The 22,207-nt window shown below is 41.3% G+C and overlaps 1 protein-coding gene across 1 annotated transcript in view; it reads left to right on the top strand.

Moving 5' to 3' along the window:
• Nucleotides 1–13,168, top strand: part of DYNLT3 (dynein light chain Tctex-type 3) — a 28,843-nt gene extending 15,675 nt beyond the window's left edge. Inside the window, exons 3-5 of the mRNA XM_073616349.1 lie at nt 1,360–1,483; nt 7,645–7,722; nt 11,760–13,168. Coding sequence (XP_073472450.1) covers nt 1,360–1,483; nt 7,645–7,722; nt 11,760–11,836 — 279 coding nt within the window. The 3' untranslated portion in view covers nt 11,837–13,168. The remainder of the gene's footprint in view (nt 1–1,359; nt 1,484–7,644; nt 7,723–11,759) is intronic.
• The last annotated feature ends 9,039 nt before the right edge of the window (nt 13,169–22,207 follow it).

A 22,207-nucleotide genomic window follows, 5' to 3' on the forward strand; every position in this document is an offset into this window, starting at 1 on the left:
GTGCTGTTTTTAAAATGGAACAGCGGGTGCAGGGAAAGAATCCCCTGCTCGCTGTAACAGTGGATGGTGGAGGGATAAGGGGGGCCTGCTGAACATATTACATGTTACATCCTAAGGGTAGTTTTTTTCATTTAAAGATCCCTGTGAACAAAATTACATGGCTATGTGGGCAGAGCCGTGCTGTTTTTAAAATGTAACAGCCGGTGCAGGGAAAGAATCCCCTGCTCGCTGTAACAGTGGATGGGGGAGGGATAAGCGGGGCCTGCTGAACATATTACATGTTACATCCTATGTACAGGTGTAACATGTAACAGTTTCAAAAGATGAACTTATCCTTTAAATTGACAAACAAATTAAAGCTAAAGTCATGCCAACACTTTTTAGGCTTTATGCAGATGGGCTCAATCGTCCATGCATGCCTGTTTATTCTTTTGGACCCGGATATCCTGGTACCTCATACAGCTGCTCATAGAAATAACTGGGTGAAGGCAGCTCTATGCAGCGGTGTCACTACTTGCATAGTGTTGTGCACAGATGTAATGTCTGGAATGCAGGTAGTGTGCATTTGGGACATTATGTATGTGTGCATGCACCACTTTAAGCAAATAGCAGCACATAGCTGCATACAGGCACTTCACCTAGTAACTTCTGTGGGTGGCTGTATGCAGTATCAGGCCATCCTGGGCACCAAAATACACTGGCATGTTTAAACTGTAGTGCATGAGCCCCTAACTGAAAATTTTCTACTGGAAAATATAAATAATATTTGTCCCACCCCTGAAACTGCCACTTTTACTGAAAATCTTGATCTGTTAACCCTTTTGCTGTCAGAGCTCTTTTTGCACCATGTTTAAAAGCATATTTTAGCCCTTAGGGCTGGTTAAACCACCAAACATTTTATATATTTTTCAGTAAAAAAAAATTAATTTTAGTGCACATAAAAGTGATATATTACCCTTTTTTAAATAAAAATGTAAAGGTTTAGCATGTGTGTTGAGTATATGGAACCATGTCAAGCCTTAAAATTGAGGTGGTAGACATCGATACACATTATCCATAGGCAGTGCTTTGAAAGCCTTTTATAGGTCATCAGTTTAGAGTTAACCAGGAATAATTGTCCTTAATATGGCCCTCATCCTCAATGTTTTTGTACGTAACCACATCCTGCGCATGTATGCAGTTACGCATGTATGTGCATACTGTATATGTGTGTACGGGGACTTTAAAAAATTATTTTTTATTTTTATTTTGTATGTCACTTTCATTTTTAAAGTGACAGGTTCTATTTATGGAAAACCAGGTATCTTGCTTGTGTTTACAAAAATACTGGATTGATACTATTTGTTGCTTTTTATCCAGTGTGTAGAGGTCATCCTAGGTGGAGTGGATTATGATGAAGGCCGAGTCAATGAGTGGATGTCTGCTGTGGTGGAGCAGTCACTAACCCATCTGGTAAAGTTGGAAAAAACCTACAAGTATATTGGTAAGTTAATTGTTGCTATAATGCTGAATCTCATTGCTCTACATGTGGTGTATTCTGATCTTGCAAGTGAATGTCAAGTTCTGGTGAAACTGGGTGGATTGAATTATCAGTGCTGGGGACCCCAGAGATGCAGTTCCAGTACTAGACCCTTAAACTCTCATACCTGCCTCAGATAAAGTTGCAAGAAATATTCCGCTGCAAATAAAAGGGTCAAGGGTCTTCCCTTTCCGACAACACCAGTCTCCTCGGTTTTCAATAATCCTGGCTGAAAAATCTTCGTTATCCTAGACTTTCTGGCATGTCAGATGCCTGGTCTCCCTCTGCACTCTGTGGTTCCTTATGTAGGCCCCTGTATTACTACAGAGCACAAAAGTGATGTAGGGACCAGCACAGCACACAGAAGTACTTGACCTAGACTGGAAGTGTGTCCGATACATAAGTCAGTGTAGCATTTGAAGGCTGCAGAGATTGGTGGTGCAGATGGAAAAAGGGGTAAGTATTGACCCCTTGAGGGAGATCTTTCCTTAAATAGAACACATGAGGATATATTACTGTGACCAATCCTCTTCATTCTCCAGGGTGGTCATCCTGATTCTTGCTATATTACCTAGTGCAGTGTTTCTCAACTCCAGTCCTCAAGGCTCCCCAATAGTTCATGTTTTCAGGATTGCCCTCAGATGAAACAGCTGTGGTAATTACTAAGGCAATGAAACTGAGCAAATCACCTGTGCAAAATAATGGGAAACCTGAAAACATGACCTGTTGGGGTGCCTTGAGTACTGGAGTTGAGAAACACTGCCCTAGTGAGTCACTAACCTGGAACAAGCATACAGGCTGTAATTCAAACTTTATTAGCTGAATATTTGTTCTCAACCTTTCATTGCAACCTACTGATGATTTCCGATCTGGGTGACATGCAGAATCATTTAGCACATTCCTCTGCAGTTTCACTGTCAGAACACGTTACGTGCACTGGACTCCACCAGCTCAGCTATCTGTCACCTCAACCCAATGATGCTGATCTGAATATTAGACTTGTACTTTACTTGTAATTAAACTTGAATCCCAGGAAGCTTGACTCTGTTTAGAACTTGTGCTTACTCTGCCTTGAGGTCTCAATCCATCTTCCGTGATTTCCAGCCTAGGTCCCTAGGACTCTCTGTACTGGAAGTCAGACCCAGGTTGGGGTCCCAATCGCTAGGGAAGGAATTCAAGCACATAAGTTCCTTCCCTCCTGGAGCCTTCCGTCACCTATATCAAGTCACCTCAGCTGGCTAATATATGCACGTAGGCACTAGTACTGTAGTCCTTAGCAATGGAACTTTAGCCTTTTCTGGTTAGCCTTAGTTGACCATTAATCAGACAATGGCCCTGCATATTCTATGGTATTTTCTTGTCTCCTGGTCTGAACCATATATGTGATATGCCCTACATGCACCCGTTTAGGTTTGTCCTTAAGTAACTTCATACCAGGCCAATATACATTAACAACAAACTTCTTTACTAAAATTGGTTAAGTATAAATAGACATTACAGCAAGTGCTTTCTAGTTGCTCCTTGGTGCCCATGCTCATTACCTTTTTAAAGAATAGAACGTCTTTCAAGTCCACAGACAATTGTTTAAGTTCATGAGTCCTGGAACCCTGCTGGGTTCCCACCAAGGAGTGATATTAAGCAAAGTTGAAGTCATATGTTCTGTACGGCGCGTGCTCTTTTCCCATACATGAAGCGACCTGAACTAGCGATGACAACTACAGGCGCTTCCCTGCTTTTAAATACATGCCCCCGCAAAGGACAGTACTTCCCAAAAAGTCCAGGAAAACCTGACAAGTGTTAACCCTTTACTCTCAAGAGGCACCAGCTCAGTAGGGCAACACAACTAAACAGTGCACCAGTTAGTACAGTCAGAACATTAACAGAAAAACAAAGACTTCTGCAATAAAGCGCAGACACTTTTAGATGTCTGGAGTTCATAGTTGCAGCAGTGTGCTCCCTTCCCAGTTGTTAAAGAGCTACTTTAGTTAGCTCAGACCTGGGCTGGGTTGTGGCAAAACACTGCTGTGTTTGGATCAGAACTGTATAAGTACATGCTGCACTTTTCTTTGCTGCCTTTCCTTTCACAATTATGATTCATTTTATATGGGAGTTCCATGCAAGCTTGATCACACATCCAAAAGCTTTTACTCATCATTTTAAGAACTTGTCCTGGCAGTTCTTAATATGATTGCTTGTTTAAAGTGTAAAAGTACGCAGACGGCTTGATACACAGTTGAAATACATATGTCACTGTGTTACATTTAAACTAGTTTTTTTTCAAAATACAAAGCTTTGACCAATATTTTTCTCAATTGCAGTCAAAGCAATACAGGTTGGTCTAGTTTGTGATTGGATAGCAAAAGAGACACTTATCTGAGGACATCCCTGCACTCTCTTTCCTCCAAGTTCCATTTATTAATAAATTAATAGCACTATGCAATGCAGGGATGACTGGCTCCTAGAACACCTGTGTTTACAATAGAGATTAGAAGGCTGGAAGTCAGCTAAGTCACTGCTGGGAGGGGGGTCAGGATGAGTTGAGCTTCTGAAAGAACACATTAACAAATTTAGTCCTTTTGCTGTGAATGAGCATGGATTGCTCGACAATGCCTGCAGCTACACAGGTCAGGGGGCTTGTTTTAAAGCTTATTTATTGTTGTTAGAACTGTGTAGAATATGTACCACAATTTAAAGTGGTATTCTGCCCAGAATTCTTTCTTTTTCAAAGTGTATTGGTTGCTACTTTGAAATTCCAGCGTCTTTATGCTTGTTATTTGACCTCTGTGAAACGTGATTGTTAGTTGAATACATATGTGACATATTACTGTATATTTGAAACGGTCAGAAATAAAATAATCACGTATTTGTATAAACAGTGCGTCAATATAAGTATAAACAATGTGAACATAACTCCAAGAAAACCATAACTTTGTGGAAACTTTGTGATAAACAGTTTAAAGCAGTTAAAAATCACTTGTATATAATATCACCTTGCAAGTGAAACCTTCAACAACCCCTCTCAGGCATGTTCTTACCTTATATGTTTGACCCTCACCATAAAGGTCAAATATGCATGTTTCTTTAAAACCAGGATCATTATTAGCACGGGTAAATGGAGCCAGACAGACACCTCAATGGGGCTTGAACCTTACCGTAAGAACCCACAGCGTATATCTCCTTAATTCCAGGACCAGACAGCAGGCAAATTGTTATACCCAGCCACTCAGGTACTGTATATACCAGCCCATAGGGCTCAAGGGAGACAAGGAAAAGACATAGTGCTCACCGCTATACATTTATTGATTAAAACCAAGCAAACATAATGCACTCACATAAAGCATGAGTTTTGCCGTCTCCACCTGAAAGCCCTCCCGACTCCTACACCAGGCCACCTGCCTGTAGGGTGGAGCTGTTCCCAAGTGTGAACAGCTCCACCCTACAGGCAGGTGGCCTGGTGTAGGAATCGGGAGGGCTTTCAGCTGGAGACGGCTTCATAAAAGAGAGACAGGCAGTCTCTAAGAGTCTAAGCGTGTATGTCTGCAGGAGGCAGATGTAGCACGCAGCTGAGCAAGGAGCCACTACAACTGCCCTATGTGAAGAGATCCCAGGAAAGGATCGTGTGAGGTATCTCCAGTTATTGCCGGCTGGCCGTATACAAAGGAGGTTGGTGTGTCTGTCCAGCAGTGTCCTATGGAGTATCCCTACAGCAGCCCATTTCCATCTACTGAGCCTGTTTGGACCCCCCTGAGTAAGGGCGGTCACAGGCTTTCTGGTAAGCCTCCATTTTTACTACCAGGTGGTAAGCAACACTGATGGGTGAAGATTGATCCCTGACCCTGTACAAAAACATCAACCTATTATATATTATGACCCTCTACAAGAACATCTACCTATTATAATTTTTGGACTTTAATGACACAAATTTTGGTTTATTTGTTCTTAATATATAATTCACCATTTATGAGCACTCAATGCACTGATGTTTTGCTCACGTGACTGCCCACCGGTCTCCTTCCCGATCCTACAGCTACAGTGGGTGGGACTAAGAATCCCCCGCTGACGTCGGGAGGAGGGGAGGAGAGGAAGAGACCGTGGGCAGTCATGTGAGTGCCGAAAGGCGCTCTGAGATAAGGTATTAGGCAGCATATTTTTTATAAATAACACACAGAGTGGCGCATAATGTAATGTAACACATTGGATAATAGTGAGAAAACAGTATTTTTTTGCAGCAGGAGGGGAGGGCTGGGGAAGATCTGGGAGCTGACAGGCAGGTGGGGAGGGGGGAGAGGAGGACAGAGCAGGGCTGCGGATGACAGAGGCACGTAAACTGACCACGGTGTCAGGGCTCAGCAGCCATGATAAACCGTGGTCAGTTTACAGGGGGGAAGGGCAGAACCAGGCAGGATTAGCCAGGTATTTCAGGTGATACATGGGCGAATTTACACACCACAAGCACTGCTTTAAAGGAACAGGATCCTTTTTTTTTTTTTTGGGTAACAAACGCTTTAAGCCCCACTGTACAGAGGTGTCTGTAATGGCTCCATTTACCTGTGTCCATATTGCTTCTGGATTAAAAGAAATATGCATATTTTATCTTTGTGGTGAGGGTCAAATATATAGGATGAGAGAGTGTCCGAGAGAGTTTGGTAAAGGTTTCACTTGGAGATTGCATGTTGTCATTATATATCACAAGTGATTTGGACTGCTCACAAAATTTGCACAAATTTGTGTTTTTTTGTTCAAACATTTATATTCATGTTTATATTTGTATTGACACCGTGCATATACGTGATTATTTTACTTATGACTGTTATATTGAGTCTCTCATATAATAATTAATTCCTATTAGCGCAGCGCTTACAAATTCCAATTTTAACCTCTTCACGCTGAAGTAACACAAATATACAGCCTTTGGCTTCAAGGGGCAGCTGCATGCATCACCCCAGTACCGTTTTTTTAGAGCCGACGATTCAGCTTTCATGCAGTAACAACATTTGCGGCTAAGTAGCCGCTCGCCTGTTATCCCAAGCAGCAGGAGGGGACGTCCCCCCTCCCGCCGCCTTGTACGGCTCGCCTGGGCTCTTCTGTCCCACCGGGAGCCCCGAGCAACCAGCTGGCGGACATGCCGCTGGCTGGCCAGAGACCTGGAATCGGCTTCGATCGGGTCGCGGATCTAGTAATCCTGAAGCGATTGCATGACAGCACTTTGGTTTACATAAGATTTAAAGGCGCCCAAATTTAAAAAATGACAGCATTCAAAACTGGCAAACTTGTCGTTTTGAATGCTTTCAAGTGCAAAGGAGGGATTTGGGGTCTGAAAATATATATATATTTTTTAAAGGGACAGTGTAAAAAAAAAAAAAAATAATAATGAAAAAAAAAATTTTTGCGCCCCATCCCTCCGTGCTCTCGTGCAGAAGCTAACGCATACGTAAGTTGTACCTGCAATTATAAACTGTGTTCAAACCACACATATGAGTTATTGCCATGATCATTAGAGTGAGAGAAATAATTCTAGTACAAGACCTTTTCTGTAACTCTAAACTGGTAACTTGTAGACATTTTTAATGCGTCGCCTATGGAGATTTTTAAGTACCGTAGTTTGTTGCCATTCCACGAGTGTGCACAATTTTAAAGCATGACATGTTAGGTATCTATTTACTCGGCGTGACATCATCTTTCACATTCTACAAATAATTGGGCTAACTTTACTGTTTTGTTTTTTTTTTAATTCATAAAAGTGTATTTTTTTTCAAAAAAATTGCGTTTGAAAGACAGCTGCGCAAATATAGTGTGACATAAAATATTGCAACAACTGACATTTTATTCTTTAGGGTCTTTACTAAAAAATATTATATATAATGTTTGGGGGTTCTAAGTCATTTTCTAGCAAAAAGTACTGATTTTAACTTGTAAGCAACAAGTTTCAGAAAAAGGCTTAGTCTTGAAGGGGTTAACGTGATTTATTCATTTTTGTGTTTGCAGCCTAGGTTTTGGGTCTGTGTGTAAATATATTATTTGCACATAAATATGTGACTTATGTAAAAAAAAGCATGTTTTGGTTATACATTGGGGCACTTGACTTTTCACCAACATCATAGATTTTATTTATTTTTTTTCTTCAGTAACCTGTACAGTTATGCAAAAACGAGGGGGCGGTCTTCATTCAGCAAGCTCCTCCTTCTGGGATAACACCACTGATGGTAATTCTTATGTAGAGCCAATGAAATGTTTTGGGCAGATAAGCCAGCTTTATTAGGTGTATAGATTTGAACATGATGGTCATCACAAATATAGAGTTTTGTGTCACGGTTACTCTCTTAAAGCCTACACACTTCTGGTTATCAGCCAAATGAAAAAAATATTTTAAAGTGGAACTAAACTTCACAAGAAACTTACATCCACTTTCCAACGTTGCAACAGTTACATCCCTTGCAGGTGGATGTCATTACCCCCCCCCCCCGGTTAATACTGGTGCTGGGTTTTTTGCCTCTTGATTGGCCAACGTGGAATGGTGCGATCCCACTCATGCTCTTGGGAGTCAGCACAGCCGCAATGTGCTGGGCCACACTAAGCCATGCAGCGTACATTCATTCTAAAACTGTGAGCAGACAGGCATTTTTTTAAATTGGTTTAGTTCCGCTTTAAAGTTATAGCTTAATACAATGTCCATTTGCTTTTTTAACACCACTTCCCACCAAATGCAGACTGCAGTGTTCCCGTGGGCTCATGTACAGCCTTTACTCAGGAGGATAGCTCCAGTGGAGCATCTGCAGCCTGATACTTTTGCAGGTTTTTGTTTCCATCCCATGTTCCCCTGTATTAAGATGCTGCATAGAGCAGAGATGGCTAAATGTGGGTCAGTTGTATACCATCATCTCTAAAGCTGGATACACACTATACAATTTTCTGTAGATTTGTTCCTTCAGATTTACCAAAACCATATAATATGAGGTCAAAGCTAAGAGTTTCAATTTGTATGCAATCAGGCAGGCCCTTGCACTACATGGTTTAGGTATATCTAAAGGAAATCAGACAACAAAAGTTGTATAGTGTGTATGGAGCTAAAGCCCCATACACACTATTAGGTTTTCTGCAGATTTTTGTCTTCATATTTACCAAAACCATGTAGTGCAAGGGCCTGCCTGATTGCATACGAATTGAAACTCTTAACGTTTGACCTCATATTACCGTATTTATAACACGCAGCGGCGTATAACACGCACCCCAATTTAAAAGGTAAGTTTCAGGAAAAATAAACAATAAATAAAGTGGTTTAAATAAACCACTTTGAAGCAAAATAATGGTCAGTGAGCATCAATGCAGCCTGATCTGTGCCCATCTGCAGCTTCAGTGCAGCCTGATCTGTGCCCATCTGCAGCCTGATCTGTGCCCATCTGCAGCCTGATCAGTGCTCACCTGCAGCATTGCTCAGTGTCCATCTGCAGCCTTGCCGTTATAAATGCTGCCATCGAGGGATAGGTGGGGACGAGCGCTGCCGAAATAGAGCCGGATCTCCTGTGTACTCGGCTCGGCGTCACGCCCAGTCCCGCCCCTTGGCCCGGATTCTATGATGGACATAACGCCGGTCCAATGCTAGGAGCCGTCCAGGGGGCGGGACTGAGCGTAACTGCGAGCCGAGCCAAGTACGCGGCGTATAACACTCACACACAATTTTCCCCCTATTTTAAGGGGGAAAAAGTGCATGTTATATGCCGATAAATACAGTATATGGTTTTGGTAAATCTGAAGACAAAAATCTGCAGAAAATCTAGTAGTGTGTATGGGGCTGTAGCCTTGACACATTTTCCTCCATCGAGTAACCAAAATCAAGCATACAGGTACATTTTCCAGCAGCTTGCAAAGTGATTGTGGCGGATAGGTACAGATGATGCTTACTGCATAGCTGCAAATATAACATTGTGATGGGCACTTTATTGTATTGTTATCATCCAAGACTGCCTTGCTGAAGTAGACTTTTTTCCTATTCACTAATAACATTTAACTACAACCTGTGGTGCCTTGCACGTCTTAGCATTTTCTTTTTATGTAACTGCAAAAGTGTGCCTGTTTATTGATCAGGGTGGCAATAAGTAGTCCCAGTTGTAGAAATAACTTTGGTCCATTAATCTAATAATTCTACATGGGTAGAGAAAAAAAATCATTTTAAAATTAAACTCACTCTTCTTCTATTTCAAATTGTAAAAATAAGCCCAGCCTGCAAAGAAAAAGCATTAATACTTACATCTCTCCGTGTCTTTTAAAGATAGGCTTACTATAGAATCTTCAGCATCCGACCACTTGGCAGGTGTAGCAGTTGCCTAGTCCCCCACTATATTCAGTGGTTCCATTCACTGGTACCTATGTCACTACTATGTCCTCTAGTGATGTAGGAGATGGCAGATGAAACCACTGAGCAGGGCTTAGGAAACAGGCATTCCCCAAAGTGTTGGGTGCAGAAGATTTTTCAGCAAGCTTTAAAAGTAGGGGTGGGGTAAATATACTTCTTTGCAGTCTTGTCTTCTTTTTTGCCTTTTTAAATTATGCCAGAATCATTCTCTCGCACTAACTTAACCCGACTCATAACTCCCCCACAGTGAAACCTTGAGGTTAACCTCTAAACCCTTAAAGTCAGAAGATTTTTTTATCTTAATGCATTCTATGCATTAAGATAAAAAGCCTTCTGTGTGCAGCAGCCCCCCTAATACTTACCTGAGGTTCCTGTCTGTCCAGCGATGTCCACGAGTCCCTCGGCTGTCCGAGATTCTCCCTCCTGATTGGCTGAGACACATTGGCTCCCGCTGCTGTCAATCAAAGTCAGCTAGCCAATTAGGGGAGAGAGGGGGTGTAGGGCCAGGTTGGGGCTTTGTGTCTGAATGGACGCGTGGAGCTGTGACTCGGCTCAGATGCCCCCATAGCAAGATGCTTGCTGTGGGGGCACTTACCAAGAGGGAGGGGTCAGGATTACAGAATAGGGACCCGAGAAGAGGAGGATCCGGGCTGCTCTGTGCAAATCCACTGCAACAGAGCAGGTAAGTATAACATGTTTTTTATTTTTATAGAGAAAAAGCCGATCTCCAGGAATGTAAAAAAAAATCTTTTTTACAGTGCCACGCATTGCAAGTGTTAAATGTTCTTTATGTCTAGGGGTAGAGGAATCAGAAGAAATACTTACCTTATTTCTCACTCCAGCTGGATTACACCAGTGCTGCAGCCAGTCCCCCATAGCTGCCTCTATAAGATAAAATGCTGCTGCTAGGGGCATCTGGCATTTTTTAATTTTTTTATTATTTCGTGCCCATGAATGCAGCTGCATGTTATTTATTGTGGCCATGCAAATGCAGGCGTTTATGAGCATTTTGATTACAGCGTTCAGAGGTTTAAATAAAATGCCTCACAGCTGCATTTGGAGGGGTGCCTATGAACATAATTCACGTGTGGTAGAATAAATGATTATTCTAGCCAATAGAGTGAGTTTACATTTACACTCATACACTTAAAAGCAAGAGTAAATTTTGGAAATTGCTGGAGTTTGGCTTTAATACCCAGCCCTGGTTTACACTAGTGTGACTTGTCATGCGATTTAACAGTTCAAAGTCGCATGACAAGTTGTACCCCATTAGCCGCAATGGAACCGTTCAAGTCGCACAGATGTCAGCAAGCCGCACATAAAGTCGCACTGATCCGCAGCTTTGAAATCGTGCTGAAGTAGCGCGATTTCAAAGCTGCGCTGGTGTGAACCAGGACTTAGTCCCCTGACCTAGTAACCTAACCTGATGCCAGCACTGTTTTAAATCGTGCAGCATAGTTATTGTATCCTGTATCTGTCAGCACTAAAAAGCACCAACTCCCATTGCTGAAAAGACACAAACCTGAGATGTGGAAGTCTGTGTGCCATTGGGGAAATTTCTGTTCACTTCCTGTCCCAGAGGCGCACCAGGAAATCTCCCAAAGTGATGGTCATTCCCCTCTTGGTTGTTCCTGTCCCACCTGGAACATTTCCCCTCACCCCTAGGAACAACTTAAAAATGTGGGATTTCTTCCCTCACTTTCTTTACAGATGATAATGATCACAAGTACAAATTGAGGAGTGAATCTCTGCAGTGGGGACAAAGACAGCAATAAAAATGTGACAGAGAGTCTCTCTAGGACAGGTTTTGCATACATATACACTTTAATGTCAGTGGACTTTTAAGTGTTTGTTCCTGTTTAAATTTTTATTTCTTTTTCTCGTTTTCAGGGAGTTGCACAGTGAGGTGGGAAAATCGGACCATGTATTGTATCGTGAATGTATTTGCTGTTGCCATTCATCTGTAACCGATTGCAGGAAAATCTTGTACTCTTTTTTTTTTTTTTGCACGCTTTTAATGCTTAAAAAACAACAACAACAAAAAAAAAATAAACAGGAACCAGGACTCTTACAAAGGATATCCAATAATCTGTATTACCAAACCTCAGCAGCTTAGCTGTCTATTTTAAAGGCAGGATAAAGCACAACTTAAACTGTACAGCTGTAAGTCTGGTAGAAAAAGCGACTCTGCCTTTCCCTGCCATATGATTGATGATAATAATACACAGATCCTCAGGAATACAAATGAGAAAAACTTTAAATGAATTAAGGGGCCTCAGAAACCCATTGGACTAGCTTCTAATAAGTAGCACATAGGAAATGGAGATGTTGCCTGTGGCAACCAGTCAAGTTTTAGCTGTCATTTTTACAATACTAGAAACCTATGCAGATGGACAAGAAGGCTCGTCATTCAAGGCTGCTAACTGGAAGCAGATGGGAAGCCATGCAGCGGGCCTGTGGTACAAGTGGTTGAAAGGGAATCAAACTCGATCTCAGTGATTTTTGTGCATAGAATGTGTTTGTGTGCACAGAGCAAGTTGCCAGCAAGTTCCCAACATAGATAAACTCTAAAGAGTCACCCGTCCACCTGGGTTGTGAACTTGTCTCTGTAGTTAGGCCCTAGGTCTTACCTGTTTTCTCTATTGTAAGTTTTGGTGCAGTTTCTGGCAAACAAATCTTCCAAACAGATCGCTAGTGGTAATTACTCACACTTAATTGGACTTGCTTTGTAATGTTGAAGATTTGTTGCTACTCACCTAAGCAGCATTTTCAGTTCTATTGAGTATTAGGAACGAACTCCAGCATTTGTAGTCACACCAGTCCCCTTAAAGTGGTTTTAAAGCATTAAGGTTTTTCACTTTAATGCATTCTATGTATTAAGGTCAAAAGCCTTCTGTGCTGCAGCTCCCCTCTAGAACCCCCCTCTTCCTTACCTGAGCCCATCCAATCCAGCAGTGTGCATGAGCGCAGTGGCTCCCGCTGCTGTCTCTCTCTTCATTGGACAGATTGATAGCAGGGGAAGTAGGGGGCACGGCCGAGTCCTACTCTCTGTATCAATGGACGCAGCAGCGGGACTCTGGAGTGAACACGGAGGAGCCAGGAGCGCCAACAGAGGACCCCAGAAGAAGAGGATCAGGGCTGCTCTGTGCAAAACCATTGTACAGAGCAGGTAAGTATAACATGTTTGTTATTTGATAGTGATATTAAACACACACTGTTTAATTTGCATTGTCCTTTCTCTTTCTGTATATGGATGAGGGCACTGTAATTAATAAAATTGTAAAATTTCTCCTAATCTATATACAGCTGTCACATATCCCAGCTCTTTCCCAGCCTGTCTGCAGGGAAACATAAGCAGGAGGAAACCAAAATGAATAAAAAACTTTGCGAGCCACATACGGGTTAATGCCTTATAAAATCAAAATATAAAATCAATCATAGGCCAACATCAGCAGCAAACACTAAATCACGTTCCATAATCGTGTAAGTGAGATATAAAGACAAAAATGTGTCTGCGCTAGATGGAAAATAATAATAATGAAAACTAATAATATTAAAAATATATATAAACATACAATAGTAAGTGCTAAGTGCAAAAAGTGAACATACATATAAATCAACGTGCTACAATAAATCAGAAATGACTGATGGTGCATACATCCAAGGTGCAAGGTGCTATATTGAACACACAAACTGAGTGCCCAATCAGAAGAAAAACAATAACGTTCCTCATATGAATCTTTGAGGTTCAACCAGTGTAAATCCAAAATTGCATAAAGTGCCCAAAATAGTGTCCATAATCAGTGAAGCTCATCCATCACGTTCTTCAAAAGTGCAGCACCATAAAACATGCCTTAGTGCCCTCCAGTGATCCCCATAAGCATATACGCTCACCTTCCAGCGTGTGACACAGTGTTTAAACTCTGTCAAAATGTGCTTTGGAGCCACTCCTGTGCTCAAATGGAATCAGCTGTAAGGTCTCCAATGCTCCCAATTATGATTTTATGCAAGAGAAAAGAAACTCCATAGCGCAATATAGTTTAACAATCAAGAATATTTATTAAAATGTATATAAAACTCACCCCTTGCTGGGGTACTCACATGCTACAGGTGCGTCAGTGCACCCTTCTATATAAGCATAGACCAGCCGATCGTAACGGTATGGCGTGCGGTGCGGTGTGTGCCTCCAAATCTCCTGCTCTCTCTCTCTCTGCTGACAGCTCCGTCCAGGCCCCTCCCCTACGCGTGTTCGGCACCGGGATCACGTGCCTTCATCAGGGGGATATGATTGGACGGACGCTCTAGGAACAATATATAGTCTCGGCGGCCATTTTGCCTAAGACCGCAGACACAACTAGTAACAGAACTACAGCTGTGGTTATAGCGGCCATTTTCCCTAAGGCCGTACAACGATTTAGCAGCAGGCTGCTGTTACACTTATCAACAACCGACAATCGAAACACCGCAACTGTCAGTCCTGCTAATCTTGATATAAGAAAATTTAGAGGCCAACAATATGATTATAAAAAATGAATATTGTGAAAATAAATATATAATGTATATAAAAAAGCCAACAAGGTAAATAATATAAAACCCAGGACGGAGCCGCCAGTCATAGAGAGCACCGCCGCGCACCTCACACATATAGATATTTATACAAATCACCGCAAGGCTACAAAACCGGCGGTACATTGCTTAAACATTACTACACATATACATATATAATCATGAATAGGTAACCCTATGCCAAAATGTTTATTAAACTATGCATAAAATAAGTTACAATAAAAATAAAATATAAAAATATATTAATATATGAAAAAAATAAAGAATAAAAAATCTGTAAAGTTTGAAGTTAAAAAATCACTAAAATTACTACGGGGGAGTAACAGCCAAAGTAGGCCAAAAAATTCCATAAAATATGAAGTTAACAAATCACTAAAATTACTGCGGAGAAGTAACAACAGCTAAATTAGACCAAGAATACTAATAAAATATATATATATATAAACAATATAGCAATCCTCATTATCATGGGAGATGTACCAAGAAATAGACTATATGAGAGAACACTCCTAATATAAATAAGCATCATAAGACCAACATGCGATATCTGCCCACCTTTGTCTCAAACATCCACCACAAATCAAAAAGAGAACATAAAGGGGAGCATGGGGAAAATAATATGAAATATGTCGATACCATAAATATCATCAATAATTACTGAGAAAGCATTTAAGGTTGAATTCTCTATTAAGTCCCCCAGGCGCCAAAGAGCCAAGTTGGTGTATCCACCAAGATTCACGCCTGCTTATCTCTCTGGTGAAATTTGAGCCCCTCCAGTGGCGCTTAGGCGCTTCTAATCCCCAAAATTTTAAACCAGCAGTGCTCTGATTGTGCATCCTTTTAAAGTGGTCTGAAGGGGTCTGATAAGCATAATCTATATGTGCACTTTAAAAGGATGCACAATCAGAGCACTGCTGGTTTAAAATTTTGGGGATTAGAAGCGCCTAAGCGCCACTGGAGGGGCTCAAATTTCACCAGAGAGATAAGCAGGCGTGAATCTTGGTGGATACACCAACTTGGCTCTTTGGCGCCTGGGGGACTTAATAGAGAATTCAACCTTAAATGCTTTCTCAGTAATTATTGATGATATTTATGGTATCGACATATTTCATATTATTTTCCCCATGCTCCCCTTTATGTTCTCTTTTTGATTTGTGGTGGATGTTTGAGACAAAGGTGGGCAGATATCGCATGTTGGTCTTATGATGCTTATTTATATTAGGAGTGTTCTCTCATATAGTCTATTTCTTGGTACATCTCCCATGATAATGAGGATTGCTATATTGTTTATATATATATATATATTTTATTAGTATTCTTGGTCTAATTTAGCTGTTGTTACTTCTCCGCAGTAATTTTAGTGATTTTTTAACTTCATATTTTATGGAATTTTTTGGCCTACTTTGGCTGTTACTCCCCCGTAGTAATTTTAGTGATTTTTTAACTTCAAACTTTACAGATTTTTTATTCTTTATTTTTTTCATATATTAATATATTTTTATATTTTATTTTTATTGTAACTTATTTTATGCATAGTTTAATAAACATTTTGGCATAGGGTTACCTATTCATGATTATATATGTATATGTGTAGTAATGTTTAAGCAATGTACCGCCGGTTTTGTAGCCTTGCGGTGATTTGTATAAATATCTATATGTGTGAGGTGCGCGGCGGTGCTCTCTATGACTGGCGGCTCCGTCCTGGGTTTTATATTATTTACCTTGTTGGCTTTTTTATATACATTATATATTTATTTTCGCAATATTCATTTTTTATAATCATATTGTTGGCCTCTAAATTTTCTTATATCAAGATTAGCAGGACTGACAGTTGCGGTGTTTCGATTGTCGGTTGTTGATAAGTGTAACAGCAGCCTGCTGCTAAATCGTTGTACGGCCTTAGGGAAAATGGCCGCTATAACCACAGCTGTAGTTCTGTTACTAGTTGTGTCTGCGGTCTTAGGCAAAATGGCCGCCGAGACTATATATTGTTCCTAGAGCGTCCGTCCAATCATATCCCCCTGATGAAGGCACGTGATCCCGGTGCCGAACACGCGTAGGGGAGGGGCCTGGACGGAGCTGTCAGCAGAGAGAGAGAGAGCAGGAGATTTGGAGGCACACACCGCACCGCACGCCATACTGTTACGATCGGCTGGTCTATGCTTATATAGAAGGGTGCACTGACGCACCTGTAGCATGTGAGTACCCCAGCAAGGGGTGAGTTTTATATACATTTTAATAAATATTCTTGATTGTTAAACTATATTGCGCTATGGAGTTTCTTTTCTCTTGCATAAAATCATAATTGGGAGCATTGGAGACCTTACAGCTGATTCCATTTGAGCACAGGAGTGGCTCCAAAGCACATTTTGACAGAGTTTAAACACTGTGTCACACGCTGGAAGGTGAGCGTATATGCTTATGGGGATCACTGGAGGGCACTAAGGCATGTTTTATGGTGCTGCACTTTTGAAGAACGTGATGGATGAGCTTCACTGATTATGGACACTATTTTGGGCACTTTATGCAATTTTGGATTTACACTGGTTGAACCTCAAAGATTCATATGAGGAACGTTATTGTTTTTCTTCTGATTGGGCACTCAGTTTGTGTGTTCAATATAGCACCTTGCACCTTGGATGTATGCACCATCAGTCATTTCTGATTTATTGTAGCACGTTGATTTATATGTATGTTCACTTTTTGCACTTAGCACTTACTATTGTATGTTTATATATATTTTTAATATTATTAGTTTTCATTATTATTATTTTCCATCTAGCGCAGACACATTTTTGTCTTTATAAGCAGGAGGAGCTTCTAGTCCTCTGCTACTGATCACATGTTCAAAAAAAGAAAGCAGCCTTTGGCAGAGTAAAAATAAATAATATCAATGAACTGTTTTAAATTGGTATATATTTGAAATCAAATATTTATTATTTTTGGGCAATAACATGGTGAGGTCTGATTTCACAGGCTGTGGCACGCCCCCCCCCCCCGGCTTGTGTCTTAGTTAAAGAGGAAGGTGAAGCCTCGATCAATCTACATGTAATATCTTGCCCCATTGTGTTTTGCTGGTTAGTGGGCAATGGAGGAGAAGGGAGGGATTGGGCTGCCATTTACCACTGTGTATACTCCCACAGGCAGGTGTTGATCACCCAAGAAGATAATGGGAGGGGTAAAGGTTTGTAATACCACCTTGTTCTAAATAAAAAATTCAGACGCAATGGTGCCATGAAGACACAAACTTTCACATTTCCAAAACGTTCACACTTCCCATTATGCTCTTGGATAATCATTGTAACTCGATTGGCTCTAAATGCCTGGGTATATCCCTGACACTCATTAGAACTGAGGAAGCTGCCTTGGATGAGTAGTGTAATGCCTTCAATATTTTAGAACCATCAAGTCTAGGTGAGTACTACTAGCTGTACCATGTCTTGGGTAAATGAAAACCTTTACATATACAATTTCATACAGATGAATAGTTGCACCTGTAAAGTGTATTTAGACTCCATGCACACTGGAGCTCATAAACGGCCGTTTTTTGGGTTTGGGTGTTTTTTTTAACAGCCCATAAACTCCACTCTATGTTATCCTATGTGTCCATTTTTAGCTTTTTTTTAGCTTTTATCAGCAGTGGAGTTTATGGGCTGTTCTCTGAACGCCATTACATCGCGTTCAAAGTGCCGTTTTTTTTTTACCATAAAAACACTGATAAACGCGCATTACTTAACGTTCAGCGTTTTATTTTTTCAATGCATTGTGGGAGTTTGGGAATGCATTGTGGGATTTTTGGAGTGTCCTCTGTGTATTTTTATTAAAACGCCCATAAACGCTAAAAAACATGCATAAACGCTAGTACAAAACGCTGTTAAAATCTCATTTTTCAATCAGCGTTTTCTGCTAGCAATCTGGCATCCAGAAAAAGCTTTTTTGAGCTCCAGTGTGCATGGAGCCTTAGGGTCAATGCCCGTTGGTCTTAAAGAACTCTGCTTCTACAGGAGTTTTGTGTTTTGCCTGTAGAAGCAGCTCAGTGTTATCACATGTGTCCATGCATGGGTTTAGAGGCAGAAACAAACATTCTGGTTTGCATTTTTGAGAGGAGTTTTTGGGCAGAAAAAATGCTAAATGCTCCTAAAAGCTCTTTATAATCATTTTTTTTTTCTGCCAAGGAAACTGGTGTTTATTTAAGCCCAGTGCGCATTGCCCCTAAAATTGCATCACAACGCTTGGGAATACAGGTTTAAATGGGCCCTCATTGATGCATCATAACTATACAGATTCTGTGGCTAATTCGATTCAGTGCCTTACCTGGATTTAGATGGCATGTATAATTAATGTGCATCAGTAGCAAAACGAACCATTAAGCAGTCCTGCTTTCTACCTAAAATAATTATTTCAATTATAGGTGCAGACTATGAGTTAAATCACTGGCTTCCTATCTTATGATCTCCAAAAGAAAGATCTCCTTGCCAGATTTCTCAGTTGTGACACCTGCTACAGACATCAAAAAGCTAAGCAAGCTGGTCACACTTTTTTTCCGGCAATGTTTGTAATGCAAAAAAAAAAAAAATACATTCAGTAGAGAAGGTGAGAAATCATTGCAAAAATTGCAGGGAACAGCCTTTTGAATTATTGTGAATGTTTATTATGAATGTATCTCGCTGTGTTGTGTATTTTTCCCCCACAACACCCATGCAAAACTGAAAAATCTGTTTATAGTATATTAGCCTTTGAAGAAGGTACCCTGGAAAGAGAGAATGAACATTTATGGAAGGAGTTTATAAACTTTGCAAGAGCTGTATTACTTCTGCATGGCTGACCTGGCTGGATGCTATGGATAACACAACCATTTTTAACACCCTTCAGTTTTTATACGAGTACTTAAAACATAATCTTACAATTTATATAGAGATCTACTTGCTCTCATTTGGAAATAAAGTCATACACAACTAGAATGAAGCTGCTTCAGGTGTACATACACATTATGCCGCATCGATGTTATCAAGTTAAGATGACCAGGTTTTTGTTTTTTTTTTGTTTTATACGTGTCATCATTTTAGTTTTATTATAACATTATGATGCTTTGCATTGTCCATGTGTTGCCTTGGATTCCTCACTGCACAACTCAGTTTATATTTGCACTGCTGTTTAACTTGAAGACAAGATTTTAATGCATTTGCCATAACGTTAATTTAAAAATATATTTACTATTAAGAGAAGAATGTTAGATGATATAATATGTATGAGTTTTGTTAATACAATATAATATACAATAAAAAAGTGTATGCTGTTGTTTGGTATAATACCTAATAAAGATTCTTATAGTGAAATAAAGAAATTGGTAAACATTATGAAAAAAATAAAGTGCCATGCCATGATGTGCTGGGGTGTTTGTCTGACTAAGAGGTGGCATTCAATCCATTGTATGTACTGTTTTGCGCCCAAAATGTATTTATACAATTTTTAAGCATACGTGTGACCAAACAATGGTATAAGAAGACAGATGCATTGGTGCCTGGTCCAAAGGGTGGTATTACTTAGTCCTGTGAATGTAAGGAATATGGTGATAAATTTAGGATGGCTGTATAAGGCATATTTAGGAGGAATAGTTAGGAGTGGGTATATGAAATATTTAGAATCTCCAGGTTGTTTGATAGTATAACATTACTACTGAGGGATACCTGTGATAGCTTTTATTCCCTCCCTGTTAGAACAGAAATGTCAGCCCCATGTTAGGCTAAAAGCCCTGCCTAAGCAAAGGACTGACAATTTACACTCTATCATGGACATAGGGATTCAGTCAGCCATGACATTGCAAACTGCAGCCACAACATGTGAGCCCATTATTAAAAAGTGAGGCAAATAAACAGCACAGAGCAGTGCTGGGACAAGGCCATTTGGTGCCCAGGGCGAAGATGGCAAACTGCGCCCCCCCCCCACCCATTTATCATTCAGATATCCCCGCACAAAGTCAAGGACGTCGTATGACAACTGGCAGGCGGGAAGTGGTTAAAACGCATTTTTTTTTTTAACACAAAGTTGTCCATTTATACAATATTTCTAACACATAACATGTACATACCAAAAATGACAAGCTAAAATAGATTCTCCTACTCCTCCTGAGTACGGCGATACCACATGTGTGAGACTTCCACAGCCTGGCCACATACAGAGGCCGAGTACAGCCGAGTATGGCTGAGCATGGCTGGGCATGGCCGAACATGGCTGGGTATAACTGAGCATGGCTGGGTAGAACTGAGCATGGCTGGGTATGGCAGAGTATTGCAGAGTATGGCTGGGTATCACCGAGTATTGCAGGGTATGGCTGGGTATGGCAGGGTATTGCAGAGTATGGCGGGGTATTGCAGGGTATTGCAAAGTATTGCAGAGTATTGCGGGGTATTGCACAGTGTTGTGGGGTATTGCAGAGTATTGTGGGTTATTGCAAAGTATTGCAGAGTTTTGCGGGGTATTGCAGAGTATTGCACAGTGTTGTGGAGTATTGCGGGGTATTGCAGAGTATTGCAGGGTATTGCAGGGTATTGCAGAGTACTGCACAGTGTTGCGGGGTATTGCAGAGTATTGCGGTGTATTGTGGGGTATTGCATAGTATTCTGGGGCATTGCAGAGTATTGCACAGTATTCTGGGGCATTGCAGAGTATTGTGGGGCATTGCAGAGCATTAGGGATGGCAACCTCGCCTCAGCCTCCTCCCCTCCCCCAATAAAGCCATTTATTAATCTGTTTTTTAGTGTTTACATACACAAGTTCAGACTCAGAACACTGGCACACACTGGCACTGCAATCTTCTACCTTCGCTTCCTTCCAGAATCCAGCAGCAGCTACTAGAGCCAGCCAGCCAGCCAGGCAGGCAGCAGCTCCTCAGCTCCTCAGCTCGGCTCCTTGAGGTAACAGCACGCCAACACAGCTCCCGCCTCCCTGCGCTCCTCTGCGTCCTCCCACCTCGCCTCCAGCCGTGAGTGATGTCACGCCGCTGGCAGGGACTACGGGACTTCTCCATAGGGGAGTAAACTGTAACACAGTGTAGTTGTGCTGAGGGAAGGGAGGATGCAGGAGCGCACGAAGTCGGCAATTTGTACAGTGCCGCTGGGCGCTGTAAATGCACTGTAGACAGTAGTTGTATTGTACACACTGGCGGGCGGCGGCCGTGGCAGAACTTCACCTGCAGGCTGCGCCCACCCCCATAGCAAATGGTACCGCCCAGGGCACGTGCCCCTTCCGCCCCTGCCTTGTACCGGCCCTGGCACAGAGAACTTAACTACACTAAGGCCCCTTTCACTTGTGATGGATTCTGTTCTGATCAGCTCACAGATCCCCTGCTGATCAGAGCAGAGCAGGTAGATAACACATCTGTGTACATTTAGTTTCTGCAGAGCGGACATGGACAGAGTCCACTCTGCTCTATGGGCCGTCAGGACTCCAGTGACCGTTTACACCCGACTACCCTCTGATCCAATCCTCCTAAATGGAAGAGGATAGATCCCCTTCTGTTTTTTTTTGTGGACCCGGAGGTTGGTGGGTGAAAAAGGACACAAGTCTGTATACCATGCCTGTCGATAGGAATGCATAAACCTTCTGATTAAGTCTGCCTGAGAAACTGAAAATTGGACCTGATCGAATCTCTGTTGTAAAAGGAGCCTAATACCTAGTTAAAAAAATGAAAAAAAATTGAAAGTGTATATTTATGTACACTGCATTTAGTTAGTTGCATTTAGTATGTTGAGTTCAGCTTTATATCCCTGGAG

The sequence above is a fragment of the Aquarana catesbeiana genome, linkage group LG02 (assembly GCF_042186555.1).
Source record: "Aquarana catesbeiana isolate 2022-GZ linkage group LG02, ASM4218655v1, whole genome shotgun sequence".
NCBI classification, from domain to species: Eukaryota; Metazoa; Chordata; class Amphibia; order Anura; family Ranidae; genus Aquarana; species Aquarana catesbeiana.